At 38.8% G+C, this 18394-nt stretch overlaps 1 protein-coding gene across 3 annotated transcripts in view; it reads left to right on the top strand.

Annotated features, from left to right (window-relative positions):
- LAMA1 (laminin subunit alpha 1) overlaps window positions 1–18394 on the top strand; it is a 110009-nt gene that overhangs the window by 8792 nt on the left and 82823 nt on the right. For all 3 annotated transcript variants that reach the window (XR_003922993.1, XM_030011515.1, XM_030011516.1), the window contains exons 2-3: window positions 13786–13956; window positions 14308–14420. Coding sequence is in view for 2 of the 3 variants with exons in the window: in XM_030011515.1 (XP_029867375.1) it covers window positions 13866–13956; window positions 14308–14420 (204 nt within the window). In the remaining variant the exon portion in view is untranslated. The remainder of the gene's footprint in view (window positions 1–13785; window positions 13957–14307; window positions 14421–18394) is intronic.

The raw sequence follows: 18394 nt of genomic DNA, 5'->3' as shown, positions 1-18394 counted from the left end.
CTACCCAGGACAGAGCTGCTGCCAGGCTGGACGGAGCCTGGCCAGTCTCCACTGACTTCTCAGGGTTATTCCAGATGCATCCAGGAGCATCTAGACAGTGAGTGAACTGATGAGAGTCTAGCACCAGCAGTAGGCCTGTTCTTGAAAAAACAATCATAGAATGGTTTGGGTTGGAAGGGACCTTAAAGATCATCTAGTTCCAACCCCCCTCCTATGGGCAGGGACACCTTCTACTAGATCAGGTTGCTCAAAGCCCCATCTAACCTGGCCTTGAACGCTTCCCGGGGGGGGGGGGGGGGTACATCCACGACTTCTCTGGGCAACCTGTTCCAGTGTCTCGCCACCCTCAAATTATGCCTTCCCTGTTTCTGGCTATTGCTTTACAGAAGTGAGAAAACCCAGCTCCTGAAGGTGCTTCACTGTGGAAGAGAGTCCACTGGTTTTTCTTTTCTAGTTTTCCCTTACAAACATTTCTCATTCAAATGCATGAATAGCTGATGTGTGTTTTGTTATTCTCCATGCCACACCATTCATATATTTTACTTGCCTTTACAGTGCTGCCTTTTGTGCTTATCTTGCACTGTTATAAGAGGGGAGTGCAAAAAAGGCTTGTAACTGTGTGCCAATGCCTCTGATTAGGTTGTTTCTACTTTATTGGCTGAGAAGGGCTAGATAACAGAAGTTTGAAGTGAAGGTTCTCTGAATTGTCAGGATCTGTGGAAACCCTGGTTTAAATTAAGGTTGTGAAATATATGCTGTTGAAATTTCTAGGATTCCTTTTATTTGCTTTAGCATGTAGAGTCTCTAAAATGTGTACTCAATGACTTCTACTAGAAAACACCCTTTAAAATATGTTGAAGAGATAAAAATTTTGATGGGAAAACAAAGGATCAAATGAACTCCACTGTCTTGTGGAGAATTGCTGTGAATTTACAATTGTTCGTTTATTCTTTCAATAGTTGCGAACTAACGTGTTAGTTTGGTAAGGCTCTTTTTTAATTGCTCAAGTAGTCCAGTTTGCTTTTATGGGGTAATATATCTCATTTGCAGGATTAAGAAAAACATTTTTACAAATAGAAAGCGAATCTGCCATGTATCTAGAACTCCATGATTTGTTAATAAACCTGGGTATTTTTAAGGGTTATTTTTTGATATTAACAATAAATCTCAATAAAAGTTGTTCAGAATTTTAGAAACCATCAATTTTTTTTTTTTTGCTAATGCAAAAATCTGAGCTTGTTACTGAAATGGACTTTAGAAGTAAACATGAATTTTAAGCTAAAACTTACAGGAATGAGTCCTTTCAAGCCCTATCCCAATTTATCTTCCTTGAAGTAGGTTTACATTGTCTGCCAGTGTCCTCCAGAGCAAGTTTATCATTGCTAACAGCATGCAGCAAATGCAAATACTAGAGTGAAATGGATGACCACTCTTTACTTGAGAGTGGTTACACAAGGGGCAGCTTAGTTTCTTGCATATTTGATAGTATTGTAATGGAGACATTTCTAATTGAAGAAATGATTCTGCAAAGTACAGTGCAGGTTTTCTGTGAGGTGGAGGAGGCTGCTCTTTGCAAGTAATGAGAGATGTAAGTGGCTGGGCAGGGAACTTCAGGATGAATTGCCTGATGACTAAAGGTGAATAGATCTTTCCATAGCGGTGAGTGATAGTATATGCTCTGAAGGCAGCAATGAAGCAGTAGGTACAAATCAAGACTGCTGGTGGACAGCTGTATTCAATGTGTATCTTGGCATTTGTTAGAGGTTGCCACACTGATGTTTAGCTCCAGTGATATGTTGGTTGCTCAGAAACTTTTTGCTGTGGGTACTTGGTGTAAGGATGTGCTATTGCTGTGCTGCCATGGCTAATATTGGTAATGGACAAATCTAAGTTTAGCTATCTCTGGTAGGCTGAAAATCCTGCTGTAGTGATAGGAAAAGAGGGTAAGAAGGGGCTTCTCAGTGGTGCAGTGGCAGGGATGAAGTCAGGATATTTGCCCCAAAGAAGAAAAACCCTTCTGTATACTACATAGTACTGACTGATGATACAGTCTGTCTCTAAAACTTGAGCAGCCCTCCTCATCTTTTGTGCTCTTAAGGACAATGAGAAATAAGCTGCCCACTCTGCAGCTCTACCTATAATTGCTGCATTTCCCACAGTAATCAGCAAAAACGTTTGGGGTATTTCAGGGTAGGATCCAAAATGTGCCTTGCATTTCTTTTTTTAGTGTCACTGTAGCATTGCTGAATTTTAAATTGAATTACTTGAACTCTCAGTCCTGGTCTTCAGGCTGTTAGAATTTTCTTTAAAAATTGCCCTTTGGGCTGCAATACATCATTCTTGTTTTCAGGCCAAAGGCAAAATACTTTCAGGACACTTGATTAAAATTCCATGCAGCTGGCTGAGTTATTGAGCATTGATGGCAATACAGAAGAGAACTTTCTTAGAAGTTTGCAATATTGGTTGGTTTTTTCCCCTCTTTATTTTTGTGTCCTTAAAATTACACTTTTTCAGGAATTTATCCTGTGTGACACAAATGCCTTTGATTTTTCATGAAGGCATTTACTGTAAAAAAAATAATGTGAGTGTTTGAAAGTGGTGAGGGTTTGAAACAGAAAATGTGCAACAGGTGACTTGCTAGCAATATTTTTAAAATAGTTGCAATATGTGCCCTGTACATTTGTTAACATGTGTGCTGGGAGACCAGCACATGTAAGTAAACAAGCATGGTGATTTGCAATTTTACTTTGTTGCCTAGATTAAAATGCCTAGAAAAACAAGTAGCAGATGTATTTTACTTTTTGCAAAGAGCAGAAAGCCACCTCTATAACACGTTGAACAACTGGTTACAACTGAAAAAAACCTACAGAGGTTATTTCCCAATTAACCATTTAAATCACAACTTGCAAAAATCTTGTCAGTAAGGGAATGATCAAGTTTTGCGCGTCTTCAGTGTTACACAGTTGCAAATCCTTTCAGCTCCATTCAAGCTGGAGGAAATGCGCTCCCTTCTCTACCCAGGAAGATCTGGCAGTGATACAGGGCTGTCTGTGCCCTGATAATGGCTTTGTGCCTGCTGGAATGAAACCATTTTTCTTCTATGTCTGAAAAAAACACATCGTTGTAAAACAGGAAAGTTGGTTGTTCTGAGGTGCCAAAACCTCTTCAACTTGAAATAGCTTTTGTTCATTAATGGAAAAATTCCACTTATTTTAAATAGAAATTTAACTTCATCCAAGGCAGCTGCAATTTGTAAAATTAAGATGGTACATTCATATTAGCAAAGTGAAAAATTATTTTTTGAAATTGGGAAAGTGAAATAAATTTTGGTTTTATATATGGCTAGTGAATAACAAGCTTAAATGAGTTAAGTGAAAAATACATTTCAGAGTTCCTTTGTAGTGCAGCTATGTGCTGTAAGACTTCATTTATGATCACAAGGAGATGCCAGCTGCCTCAAGGGGTCCTTCTTTATGTTTACATGGAAAAAGAAGTAGTAAAATTTTGTTTGGTTATGATACCGAGTCACAGTACAGAAGTGACTGGGACCACTAAACCTTTAAAATTCTTCTCAAGCTCAGGTCTTTTAGACTTTGCAATATACATTTAGAACCAGGAGAGAGCGAATAGATACTTGGGTCATAACTTCCTGTTTATTATAATAAATGATTCAGTGCGAAGCCTAAAGCTGCACATTTATGCATGCAAATTTAATTAGGATTAAACCCAGACAGGATTTTCATTTACAAAGATGGCTGTTGCCTCAGGTTGAAAACTAGTGATAGGAAAGAAGTGCAGGGTGAGCCATTATCTATGGAGGCAGTCATAGTAAAAGGTGTGTGTGTGTGGAAGGCTAATTTAGATCCAACATCAGTAAGAACAAAAATGTTCTGCCTTGTTGATATTAGGACACATCATAAGTGATGAATGACTGAGATCCTAGTCTTTGACATGCCAATCACACTGCCAGTACTACTGTCATACTGATCTAAGCTAATATTGTGTCTTAGGCTGCATATAAGCGAAACTGACAAGAAACTGAATTATAGCTGTGGCTTGTATTTACTTCAGGTTTGAGTGAAAATTGTTCCCAAGATTAAGGTGGTTTCAGGAAAAAAAGCTAGTGTAATGATAAAAGAAAGAACAACCCCCAAACCAACAAACACAATGATGTAGGTTCCTCAACATGTGGAAAAAGCTTTGGGTGAACAAGAAAGACCTAATTTCATGGTCTGGCAGGTTTGTTGTTCCTTGGCAGCCTGCCCATCTGTCAACTTTTGGCTGTTTTGCTTTGGTGTAAATGCTGTGACAACAATTTCTAGGCAGATTTTTGAACAGGCCAATACCATACAAAAAAATCAATACTTGCAAGACATGACTTGACGGAAGAAATATTGATTATACTTTGAAAATAAATGATATATAGAGACAGTACTCACAAATTACCCACCTTTTATATCAAGTTGTACTGTCTGATGCTGAAAACTAGCATGAAAGCTGGTTTTCTTCTTTTCTTCCTACTGCCCCTTTGTTTGTTCTGATTGAAAGAAAGCAGCAAGTTACTGCCAATATCGAAGGTATTAGAAATTGCTGTGACAAAACTTTTTGATGCTCTTTTTTTTTTATCCCCGAGAACTCGAACTGAAATGTTTTTGCCTCAGATCCCTGAAATTTTTGAAGAATGGAAGCCATAATACTAGAAGCCACATTTAGGGCTGTGATACAAGCTATTAAATCTATTGTAGGTAGCAGTGTTTTCTGTTATCCCAAAACATTCAACTGAAGGCTATCAAGGGTGATGTGCACTCCTTTGAGAAACAAGGTTGCTCATTTGTAGAAATCTCTGGATGGGACTGAAAATCAGTTGCGCAAACTCCTTCAGTGTTAAGAATTTGCACATTGACCCATGTGTTTGCATCCTTACCCTCTCTACTTCCAGTCTGAGTACATGTGTTGTGACATAGTCTCTATATGGTCTACATCTATGTTTGCAAGCTGTGAGCATGAGAGGGACTCAGAAGGTGGAACACTGTAAAGTTTGCATTACCTAACTTGTTAACACTTGGCTTCATAATCTAAAGGATATTGTTTTAGTGTTAGTATTCAGTCTAAACTAGTGTCTAACCCATCCATGTTGTTAAAAACCTCAATACCTTGTGTAAGAAAATGTTAGTTGCTGTGTAACTAACAGAGGTGACAAGCTTCAGTTTCTTGTGCAGATGTATTAGTATTGCTTGGCCTTCTTTTTTCTAAACATTTAATCTGGAAGTCTGGGCTTTCTTTGTTATAGATGTTTTTCAGTGAGTTTGGTAATTCCCTAATTTTAACTCTCTATCCTTCCAATATGGCATATTGGGAACTTTAGCATCTTGCAATTAAGACTTAATTGGGATGCAATGCTTTCCTCCCTCTTTCTTTACCTTATTTTTCCATTGCCTTTTATATTTAGCATGCTGCTTACACTTTGAAATCTGAAATTTTATTAGGGTTCAGGTTTTCTGCCCTTTTTTGGGAAAAAAAAATTTTGCCTTTTCCAAATTCTCTGCTACATTCTGGCCATCAACCTGGCTGTATGCTGGTGTTTGAGAATTTTAAGGAAGATGTGGAAGTTATGCCAGACTCTTGCTCTTTAATCTTCACAAACTATGTGGAGGAAACCAATGGGGGGAGAATAGTACAGCTGATGTTCATTCTTGAGTGAGCAAACTTTTGCCTTCCGTGTTTGCAGTCTGAATTTGACAGAATGCATCTTTATTAATTTTCAGTGTTATACTTCTTTCCAATATATTTCTGAGCACTGAATGCTCATTAGCACATCATCTAGCCCAAGGCAGACCACAGTAGGTAAATGCCTGTTGCTGCAGTATCCTGTCTCCATTAAGGCTCTCATCAATGCTGAATGCCCGTAAGCAACAGCAGAAAATGTTTGGCAGAGAAGCCCTTTGCCATTTGGCCAGAGGAAGGGGCAAGGTTTGGTCTTCTGAAGCTTGTTTGTGCTCTAACAGCTTGCAGGGTTCAAGCTGAATGTTTTTGGTCACAGTAACTGCTGTGATGGATTTTTCCTTGTTCTTTCTTCTGGTGCTCCAGTTGGATTGTTTTAAGTGTGATTTGCAAAAGCTTGACAGAATCGGAGCTGTAAAATAATCAGCAGATTGTTCTGAAAGTAAGTGTTTGTGAGTGTTCAGCAAATGGCTGCGAAGTAGTTTGTTTTACAGACAACCTGATCTCATCCCAGGGCCTGATATGGAGTATGCATACTTCTCTTTCATGACTGACCAGGCTGCAGTACAACAGAAAAGGATCTTTTATTTACCTTAGACTGCAATGCAAACCAAACTGTAGTGCCTTGAAAAGAAAGCAAAACTTATTCTTGCATGTGTTAATAAAACTGTCAAGAATTTAAGAAATTATTCTATTCCAGTTGGTGATGAGGTCTGAGGAGCCTCACTGTTGGAGAGGTGCAAACTACCAAGAATTCAGGAGGATAACAGGTTTAGAAAATTGACTGCCGGAAGATTGAAAGGATTTTTTACTTAGTCTGGAAAAGAGAAAAGGGGGTGTGGTAACAGCCTTTCAGGTAAGCAAAAGCTGCAATCAAGATCATGAAAGATAATGAATGCAGCAAAGAGGACTAAAGATTTGTAACTTTTAAAGTGATAAAGCACTAGAGTAGACTTGTCAGAGATGTTGAGGAGTATCCCTCATTGGAAGCTCTTGAACAGACAAACTTAGTATGTTCTTATATTGAAAACTGATTGAATTAAATAAATGTAATCTTCCCCAGCTAGTATTTCTGATTGACACATCAGTCAGCTTTGCTTTACAGTATGAGAAGAAATAGAGAACAGGTTTTAGGAGAAGATAGTGGTCTATTATGGTGGTGAGGTTTTGTTTCAATCTGAAATAGTTTAATCTAAACATTGCAAATTAAATTTTGCAGAGGTTCTGCTAATAAAGCCATACCCCTTCATTAGCTCCTGTAAACTTTGTGTTGTGCTAGGAGAAATTCTTCTCTGTAGGGCTACAGAAAAATGGTCAGTTTTCAAAATAATTTCTTACTAGTGGCTTGCTACCTAAGCCTATTGTGTAAGTTGTAGTGAAGCTTTCAGCTTTTCAAATGGGTCGAGGTTGCAGCTAATGTATATTTTTAGGCAACATCTCCACAAAATGGATTATAAGGCAGGTTGAATGTTATACCCCAGATTTCTTGCTGACTTTAAGAACAGGGAATTAGTGCCTTAATTCCTGCTGTTAGAAGATAGTGATTTCAGCCTATTTATTTTGGGGAAATCAGCCTGGATTTTCATTGTGATTACAGGATAGGATTCTGATGAAAGTGTATAGAAAAGGTTAAGCTAGGGACATTTGCTGGTAAAATATAATGAGGATAAATCTATTGAGTGGGCAAGGAATCTGGACCCAAGCCTGATAGTTCCAGGGCTTTTATTTAGTAAACTCATTTAATCCAAAACTTGAATAAGACAGAACAACTAAAACAAATCTGTGCTATTGAAAACTGTCTGAGAATGTTATGAAGAATGTGACCTCAACTTCTGCAGTGTAATACTATTACATATTTTATACATTCTAATACTCTGTGACATTTTATTACATTTTGTCCTTAGCCCTTTGTGTTTTCCTGAAGTGCATCAAACTATTCTGAATAACTGTCACTGTGTCCTCTGTAAATGTTTTCAGTAAATGGAGAATCTATTGCTTGTGAGCAAACTTCAGCATTGCCTGCTTTTATGAACCGCTGACTGCCTTAACATTTTTAAAAATGCAACTTGCAAATGAGATTAGACCCCTTCAAGTATTTGTGTTCTGAGAAATGACACAGTAGAAAGCTCATTGTTACTGCACACATCAGCTCTTTATGTTTTTTAAGTTGCATCTACTTTGTTCACTTGCGAATTACTCCTTTATTACGCTTAGCACAAAAAAGCCAAAATACTGGGGAAAAATCAGGCTGTTGCTTCACTGAATGCCTTAGTAGAGGTGCTTACTGAAGTCTAGTTGGGAGTCTTCATTGTATATACTGATGAACAACCCAGAAAACATTGTTACCTTCTGGACTCAGTTCTTAAAAAAACCACCCCTACCCCCCAAAAAAAACCCCAAAACAAAACACCCCCCCAAACCCAACCCAACAAACACATCCCTAATTTATCCAGCTTTCAGGTGATATCAGACAGATTAATGAATCTGGATTCAGAGGGAAGCTGTCTTAAATGTGGCCTTCCTGTAAGAAGTTTTGCCATCCTCACTGTGTTGATCAGGATACCAAAAAATGTTACCATTCTTATTGTGCTTATTGAACGTATTTGCTGACATAGTGAAGCCTATGTAAAGCAGAACTCTGTATCCTTCTGTTTGTACAACTGTTTGTAAAATAAATTAATTCAATCATCAATGCCCCTGCTAGGAAGATTGGTATTCTGGGGAGTGTCTCCTGTTGTCCACATGCCATCTGTAAAAGGTGAAGTACAGTTTCACACTGTCTGTCAGTCACGTTGTGAGAATCCATACAGTCAAACATGGTCAAAACCACAGACAATGCATGGATTTTGCCAAAATGCACAAATCTACTTTCCACCTGAAACAGAACAGTGATGAAATACTATTAATTTCCTGAGTGAAAAAGTCATTAATCGGGAATAGAATTGGGGTTTCATTAAGGTCTAGCTGTACAGAATGCAGCCAAGTGTCCTAAACAGAGAATACTTTTTAAAGATAAGGAAGGGAATAAATATGTCTAAAAAGCCTTTGATAAGTGGCACACAACTGCATGTGGTTTCCGTATTTCCATTAGTGATGTGTATGTGCTGTGTGGTCTGAGCATGTAGAGTAAGTGTAATGTCTTTGGAGTGCACTGATGCTTCTGTACACGGACAGGCTATCTAAGCTAGACAAAATGTTCAACAAGTCCAGGATATGTCAGATCCACTGTGCAAATGCTATGGAATTGATTATGTGCAATAAATCAGGTGTATTCAGAATGTATCAACAGATGTGCATTGGTCAAAGTTGGAGTTGCCCCAGAACCCTGGAAATGTCCCAAATCCTTGGAATTCTTCTTGGTGAAAACTTCAGGGGTGTTTATTAGTCAAAAATCAAAACTTATAAACCCACAAAGAATTAAATTGAGCCTCTAGGGAAGATGATGGTATTTGTATCTGCAACAAGGAGCTTGTGACGACTTCTCTAGACCGTATTTTCAGGCAGAATAATTCCCAAAGAAGTGTAGGCCATATGATCAGCCATAAACTTTACAATAGAGGGATGGCTCTCCTGGTTGCAGACATCTTTTACTTATGCAATGATGTATCTCAATCTGTGATGACTTTGTGTGAATTCTCAGCACTTTGAATCTGCCCCAGTAAGCTGCATGCTCCAACTGTCTGCATTCATTCTGAAGGATTAGAGTTGATAGGCACATTGAAGCACATAAAATAGTTGACTGCCTCATCTACCTGAAAGCTCTTTGCCTGGCATACTGCATGCTGACCACCTGTTCATCATTCAAATACACTACAACCGGCTTCATTACGAACGAGCCTTTTCCCTGACTTTTGGTGAAACATTAATGCTATGTCCTTCACCACAAGGTCTGCCTGCCGAGCTATACATACAACAAATCCATCTAACCTTTGAATTCTTCCTTCTTGTAATTTCTTTAAGAATTGAACATTGTAGAGTGTGAATGTTTCAAATTCTGCCATATCCACATTGCAGATCACCTTATTAGGGATTTGATTCCCTCTGCTTTTTGTGAGCTTGGAGTATTTTGCCCCTTAGGAAAGGTCTGAATGACATAATTCTGACAGTACCCACTCAGGTTTTCATTTTTCCTGTAGTGAGTTTTAGTCATGCATCTGGCTAAAACCAAGTCCTTACAAATGAGAGCAACTTGCTTGAACATCTAATGAAAACATTGTGCTCCACTTTTGTGCTAAGCTGTAGTGAACCGGTTGTTATTCTTTTTCTTAAGGTCAAATTTGCATCTATACACTATTCATTTACTGGTATTGGGTAGCGTGTGAATCTCTGGTTTGGGGCAAATGGGCAGCTGAGTAGCTGAAAAAAATCAAGTTAGAGTTTACTTTACCATGAAAAGAGCTGGCCAGCAGTTAGAAAAATGAGTTAAATTTAAAAATTCTGCCAGCTTTTCTCAGGACCGCCACAGTCTCTTGCAAAACGCTGAACAGTAGTTCCTAAACAGAGATGGGTTCAATGGTGGAAAGATGAAGTAGCAAGTACTTATGTGCAAAGTTGGCTGCAAGGTATTTTAACAAATAGAATATAGTCAACCAAACTAGATTAGCGAGCTGAGAAGTCTACTACTGAACTCTGTACAGAGTCATATGGAGATCTCTCAAGCCTCGTTCAAAGCTATGATTGTCTAATGTGATAATGGAACCTGGCAGCTCAGCAGTGAAACAGTGAGGATTTTGTATGTAGCACTTGCCTTCCTTTCTAGTGGGAATAAGTATGATAAATCCAATTTAATCGATCATTTGTGCTGGACTTTAGATAGCAAACTGTAAAAGTTACATCAATGTCTTTAAGAATGCAAGTATCATTTGCTAAAACTTCAGTTTAATGATATGTGGTATCTTCTGCCAGAGTTTTATGTCTGTTATGGCTGCTTGGATTTTATAGCAGGATATGATGACAGTCACCTATTTATCTGTAAATGGCTCATTTAAGTGATGATTCTGTGGTTGCTCATCTTTGTCATACCTACCTCTTCCTAAGAGAGATAAAAATATATTTTACCAGATGGATTTTATTCTTACCTTTGCGGGTTTTTTTGTGTATATATGGTTTTTTTTGTTGTTGTTGTTCGTGGTTTTTTGGCGGTTTTTTTTTGGTCAGAGAAACATCTAAGGGCTCTTGAACTCACAATTCTGAGTACTTAGATTTTCTCAGGAAAAGTTTTTTCTTAAGAACATGCTGAATGACTGAAGAGGAACAATGTTCTGTAAAGACGCAGCTCATTAAATTTACCTCTTTTCTTCCGTTTTGTTTATCGCAGATACTTGTTGTTTCTTAATAAATCAGCTCCTACACTAATCTCAGTCTCCACTGAAATCAGTGGCCACATCTCTGCAGGTTGCCTTAAAATTTGATTGTGTTAAAGAGAAGTGGAGGCAAATGTAGTCAGCTAGGATTTGAAGAGATGCAGTGCCTTGCAGGATGAAGCTAACTTCTTGCTTTTTATTTGGATCCTGGGGCAAAACTCCATTGCAACTCAGTTGGATAGAAATGTTCTTTCTTCTTATCTCTGTGGGACCCAGAAAACTCATCATGAGACCTTTATGTTACCATATCATTATTCATTTCATTATTAATCAGCAAATTAATATCAGTGAGATGATTGATGATGAGCAGATGAAAGGGCTGAGTCCAGGGTGAATGCTACGGTGACTTGAGCTTGGGGTTTTGGAACAAAGCTTGTCCAGCGCAGCACTTGCCATCAGCACTTCTTCTTCAGAGCTTTGCTATTCCTTTGGCACAAGTCTGTTGACTGCATTGTAGGCAAATTATGTCACTAACAACCCTGGAAAGAAATGGCATGACTACTGTGTAACTTGAGTGAAGGTAATGAATGACCTGGGAAGTAATGGATAGCTTTTGAAGACTGGCTGACAGATGCCTACATGAACAGTGATGAATACTGAATACAGAAGACTTTATATCATTGGAGAGTAATGGAAAAGAGGATACCCTCTTCCACCACTGAGGTTTCTTGTCCAGTAGGAAAATGAAGGGCAGCATTTCTGCTTTGCCTTCAACTTTAGGTCTGGAGTAATACTGCACCCATACTGTATGAGGTGAGAGAAGACTGCAGAAAGCATGTTACTCGCAGAAGAGCCTCACCAAAGTGGTCAATAGGACGTCTTCAGCATCCTTGTTGGCATTAGATTTAGTTATAATGAGAACAAGGTGTCTGACCTAGTCTGGATTTAACTTAAATGAAGTCAGGATTGAAAAAAATAAAAAGCTCTGTCTCCTTCCTGTTAAGTTTTGAGTACAGCACAATTGAAAACACAGTTTATTATTCATACTGTGGTGCAGAGGGTTAGGATTTAGCCACATTTTCAATAGCTAAACTCAAGGTTTAAATAGGACTAGAACTTTTCTTGAGGCTTTCCAGGGTAATGCAATTACTGGGCAGACAAAGACACTTTAAATTAAAGAATATTTAATGTTGCCTTGTTGAGATGGAGAGCTAAGAAAATATTAATATTATAGTATTAATATTGTAATATTAATATTACAATCCTTTTGATGTATGTTGTAGATTAATGAAGTAAAAGAATTCATATAATTTTACTAGTGAAAAAGGCATGTATTTTCACAAATATGACTGGATTTTTTTGTTGTTTTCAGAATTCCTTATAACAGAAGAAAAATGTGATTTTAATACCTCACTATTGCAGCAGTAGCAATTCTTGAGGCACTGTTAATATGCCATACTAAGGCTCTAGCTTAGATTTCAGCCCATTGTGTTTAATCTCTAAAGACAGGACTCTTTCTTCTGAAACTGTTTTTCTTTTTCAGAGTTGCTTCTGAGTGGAAATGGAGTATATCTGTTATACTATAACCATGCAAGAAATAAAAGCTTTATAGCTCAGGAGGGAAGGCTGGAAACTGGTAACAAGGCTGCTGAGGAGCTGTGCCTAACTTCTTTGTCCCATGCAGTATTTAAACTTTATCAGTAGCCTTCAAGCCAAAGTAAAACTTTACTCCTTTTAGAAAATACTAAGGATTCCTGGTTCAGTAGCAGTAATCCTGAAATGCTTAGTCTGTTGTTTCATTATTCTAGTGCACAAGAACACCACCATTTAAAAGTACGGTAAAGTGTTTGTGTAAAGATTAATAAGTGGCAAGCAAAATATCCCTTAGACTTTACACAGACTGCAGAAAAGCTTGGAGCAAAGGTCTGAAGTCCTTGAAAGCAGTCCTTAAAACTTGTGAGCTTGGAGCATGTTGTCAGGGTGGTGGCATTGCTGCTGCGGAGAGCTCCTGTTAAGCGCCATTTTCCACACCAGCCGAGTGCGTGCAGTACAGTTCCTTCTCTCTTTTGGCAGTGGGCCACTTGTCCTCCTGGTTTTGATCAACTCACAATGTGAAGAGAAGGTTTAGAATCTGGAAGAGTTAGTTTACTAACTCTTGTGTTCCTCAGCAATAAAGCATCCAAAGGTGGAGTGAAATAACTGGGTTATCGTGGTCAGGGTGCCACAAGGGCCAGGGGCTCCTTGAGGGCCCTGGGGGCTCCCTGTGGGGTCTGTCAGGGCAGGTCCTGGCAGCCAGGCCCTGTCCCACTGCCCCAGCCAGGAGCAGGGCAGCCAGGGCCACTGGGGCAGCCCCAGCCCTGGGTATTGGGCACCTCCCTGGGGACAGGCTGAGGTTGGGCCAGGACATGGACCTGTGGGTGGGCCCAGCTTGACGGGCCTCATGGCTGGGTAGGGCAGGGCTGTGGGGAGCTGGAGACTGGCCCTGCTGCGGTGTTGCTTGGGCAGGGGCTGAAGTGGGGCTGTGGGCTGGGCTGGGGGAGCCCTAGGCAGTGGGCAGGGACAGGCAGGGCTGCAGTGCCCCAGGGCTATGTGCCGGTGTCAGTGTGGTATGATAATCTTTTCACAAAATAAATTGTTTTCATTGTATTTTCCTGTGTCTTTGACTCTAAGCTAGAAGCTTGTAATGAAACCTTGTATGTTTAGAGACTTGTCTTATACCCACATCTGTGTTTTTCTTGCCTTATGATGTGTTTCTTTCAAGGCTTGTTCCCTGCCATTTTGAATCTGGCTAGCAACGCTCACATCTCCACCAATGCCACCTGTGGGGAGAAGGGACCAGAGATGTTCTGCAAACTGGTGGAGCACGTCCCAGGACGGCCCCTGCGCAATGCCCAGTGCCGTGTCTGTGACCACCGCAGTGCTAATCCCAAAGGCATGTTTCATGTGGTTTGTTTGTTTGTTTGTTTCATGGGTTTGCATTATTCTTTTTGACCCTTCCCCATGAATACAGCGTGTATTGGGGTCAAATACTTTTTACTTTTAGTTTCTCGACTACATAAGCGAAACTTATCTTTGAGCAAAGGGCTGAAAAAGTGTGAGCACCTTAAATCACCATTAAGCACCACAAAGTCCAATGACAACCTTTTTGACTGGGAGCAGATTTCAGCTTTTACTTCTTTGTGACAGGAAGAAATTGTGCTCCGTGTGAAATAAATGTGCTGGGTTAGAGAAAATGCAATGCAATATATTTTCAAGAGATGTTTAATTTTTTGCTTTAAAACAGAGCAGCACCCAATTTCCAGTGCAATCGATGGTACCAATAACTGGTGGCAAAGTCCCAGCATTCAGAATGGAAGGCAATACCACTGGGTCACCATCACCTTGGATTTAAGGCAGGTGAGTAACATTTAGGTGAGTCATTTATTGTATGTAGGATATAAGCCAATGCAACTGATTTCAGTTCTTCTGTGTTTAGATGGTAGGATATTTAGCAGTTAACCATTTAGTAGCATATAGTTAAACATGGATAGTTAAAGCTAATATGAACTGATTTTAAACAGATGTGTTTTTCAATTATTTTTCTAGAGCATCTTGGAGACTTCATTTCTATCAGACTGGAGTGGAAGTGACTGTGTTTGTAAGCATATAGGTCACAGGTTGTTGTAATTCATGGCACAGAAACAATTGTAGATGTGTAGATGAGAGTGTTTACACAGGCAGTCCTTCTGTCTTGGTAACCTTCCTCTGCCTGACCCTGCTGTCTTTTCCCCAGCAGTCCTCTGATATTGTTTTCTTCCACCTTTGGTTTCATGCAAGTTACTTGAAGTCTGGGTTATCAAAGACTTACTTTCAAGCAGCGAACAGTGTTTTCAGGGTATTGTAAAAAGTGCAGATTTTATATGTGAGGATGCATCTGTTTCTTTTTATTAACTATAGCTATCAGCCTGTCACCTGATCATTGTACAGTTTCTTAGTAAAAGAGTAAATGATTTGGAGTAGGACATGGTATAGAAACATTTGACATTTACTGTAAGAAAGCAGAGCACAATATACTTCCAAATATGAACTCTTTTGATCCATAGGTATTGTAATTCAGATACTGAGTTTCAGAGGAGGACAGAAAGGTAAGTGACTGGAGGGTTACTGTATTCACATCGATTATCTCACAGTAGATCTCAAGTTAAACTCTTCTGTTTAAATTTCTCAGTATTTTTGCATACTTACATTAAATATGTAAACCTGTTAATGCAGCATAATGGTCAGATTGAAGTGTAAAATGTCAGAAAGTTCACTTGCAGGATCTCCAGAACCCTGGAAAAACAGACTTTCCTCAGTTGAGGGATATCCTTTGGGACTTGAAAGCAAAACATGCACAAAATTGGGCAAAGTTAGTGTTGCTGAAAGAAAAGTTGATTTGCCACTTTCCATGCTTATCTTCTGACTGATTCTGATCACCATCTTGTTGGAAGGAGCACTGGGAAGAGATGTTCTGTATTATATCTTTTATGGACTTTTGCTGTCAGCTGTTCTGAAGAGTTAGGGATTGTATCTCTAAAACAGTGATTTCTGACCCTGGGGAGGCTGGAACTGTCTGGGCAGAAGTTGGTTCCTCTGTTTTGGCACTTTACAGCAAAGCTTGGAGGGATTCGTCATTCTTCGACAGGAGCCTGCTGAGCTGTACAGAGCATTTGCTAATTTATTCATTTGTCTGTTAGACATGGAAGAATCAGAAATCTCCTACCCTGGTCCAAAAAAAGACAAAATCATTTCTGAAGAAAATGTATTTTTCTTGGCTTTTTCTTGTTGTTTTGCTTTGAACAGATCTATGTGTTGGCCTGTTTAATTGTTTGAAAATCATAGCTCAACAATCCATTACTAATATGGGGATACTTCCAAACTCTGGAAGAAGCTTTGTTGCTAACTAAGAAATGCATACTTGAGGTGTACAGTTGGTAACAAGCTTTTGCAAGATCTCTAGACCCTGCTTGAAAGTTATTTTAAAGATTAAAACAGAAGGTTTAACTTTGGTATTTTAAAATGAAGCATAGGTTAAACAAGTGCCTAGTTTTCTCTTTAATTAGAAAGCAGAACTGTTAGGAAAATAATCACAGGGTATCTTTTGTCAGTGACAGAAGGTTTGGATAGGACTTTCTTGTTGTTTGAAGAGTTGACTTTGTGTTTGGTTTGTAAATGGACAAACAGGAAGGAAAAATGGAGGAGGGAATGCTATAGTTTCTATCATCCTAGAACATTTTCACTTTGGAAATAGACCAGTTGAGCTGCACTCTAAATCTTTTATTCTCCAGCCTTAGTGCTGTTGATGCTTCACCAAATACGTATCTTTCCTCTCCTGACCCATGCTCAGTTTCACTAATTCGATTTGAAAAGTTTCCCCCAAGGGGCCTTTCTTCTGTGTTTTCCTTAGAGAGTTTGAGAGAGAGAGAAAGCATCTAGGGCTATGCAAACTGAATGTAAATTACTGTCCTGTGAGAAAGGATTTGGTTAATAGAGATTGCTTGAAGTCAATGACTTATTAGAGCTGACTTGGTGTGCTTACTTTAAGCGAGTCAGCACAAGTAAAGAAAACACAAAAGAAAACCATATGAAGGATCTTAATGATTTTAGTAACTGTTTACTTCATAAGTTTCCTTGAGAATGGGTTAAAATACTCTTCTAGGACCTTTAAAAGTATTCCTGAAAGTCAATATCTGTAACTATATGTGTTGCAGTTTATCTTTAGCATTGGTACTTTTTTCTACATTTCAAGCTTTGTGCATTAAATCTGTCAAGTAGTGTATTAAAGTAAGTATGTCCTTAAACTTTCCTTGCCAGAATATGGAATATATTCACACCCTTTTGTGATATGAAAAATAACCACCTGGTCATTATTAAGTTTTTTTGAGTAATTACCAGAAGTTCTAGCAGTAAGAGGAATGGGTTGTTTCTTGGGTTTGTTAGCAATGTACAGTTTAGAGATACAATCCAGCAGTCAGGTTGGTGAGTGCTGGGACATAGCCTTGGTTGGCAAATACGGGGAAGATTCCTTTAGCTGATGAAAATTGCCTCTACTCCAATTTACCCTAGGTGAATTTCTGGCCACAGTCTTTGTCCTGTGTCCTATATTTGGCTGTATTCATCTCTTGGCTTAAAGTTAAAGGGAGCAGAGGATATTCTTTCAGCTAATATTCTACCTTGCACTTAGATTTACTTAGTCTAAAGACAGCTGGACCAAAGAGCAGTTTGATGGAATCTCATTAAGAAAAGAGGGCAGGCTAGTAAAATTAGTATTAAAATTGCTGGTTTGATCTTTCTCCTTTGCAGAGTCTGTGCTATTTTTAACTAATGCTAAGGATTTTGTAAGGGTAGCCAGTGGGTACATCATGATTTTTTTTTTTTTAGCTCACATGGATCATAACTAGGTACATGTATTCTGGTGTGCCTTTCAGCCTTTCTGGGACCCAGATGTATGATAGTCTTCCCCCCCGGCCCCTAAATGTATGGCAGAGATTCAGAACTGGGGAAAGAGTAGTTTAGCAATGAGGTGTAGTATTGATGTACAAGATACCAAGATTTGATTTATGACCTTGCGCTTCCTGCACTGGCAATTCTACAGAAACAAAATGTGCAGCAGCAGTTTTAGATAAAACCAACATTTTTGCCCGAGTTTGACTCCTCTGGACCACTACTTTGTGAAATTATAATGAATTAAAATAAATGCTGACTATTATAAATGTCAGCAGTGTGCTTAAGCCAGTTGTAAAATATTTCTCTGTCACACCATTAAATGAAGAATACTTTTCTCAGTTTTATTACCATGCTTCAATGCTTCAGGCTTTTAAAGGTATTTGAGGGTACTTTGTACTAGGTATAGCAGAAAGGCACAAGTTTGTATATCACAAAGTTCTTGAATTGTAAAGCAAGACCAGTTGTTCTTTGAAGGCCCATAGCATCAAGTTGAGAAAACATCTCCACATCTGATTAAGTTGTAGCTCATGAATATTTCATGAGTACTGGATTAGCGCTCGGAGGCTGATGTAAGAGTAATTTGTAATTTCTGCTATTAGAAAGTAAAAAAGAATGTAAATATTATAATATGATTTGTACAGAGCTTTTATTCTGAAATCGCTTGGCAAGAAGAGATTTCTGTGGGGACAAATCCTTTGCTGATGTAAAAGGATGTTATTCTGTTGATTTCACTGGACCAATGCGAATTTATTGTATGTGGCAAGCTTCCTTAACAGCCTTTTGTAGCTTTGTAAAAGTGACGATGCAAGATTCAGGGTGCTCACCTGTACATTCTTGCAATACACTTCTTGAGTAAAATGAATTTTTCTTCTATTCCACAGGAATGGTTGCACATAATGAATCAA

This window comes from Aquila chrysaetos, chromosome 4, assembly GCF_900496995.4.
Source record: "Aquila chrysaetos chrysaetos chromosome 4, bAquChr1.4, whole genome shotgun sequence".
Classification (NCBI taxonomy): Eukaryota; Metazoa; Chordata; class Aves; order Accipitriformes; family Accipitridae; genus Aquila; species Aquila chrysaetos.
This window is presented reverse-complemented; position numbering and strand designations above follow the sequence as displayed.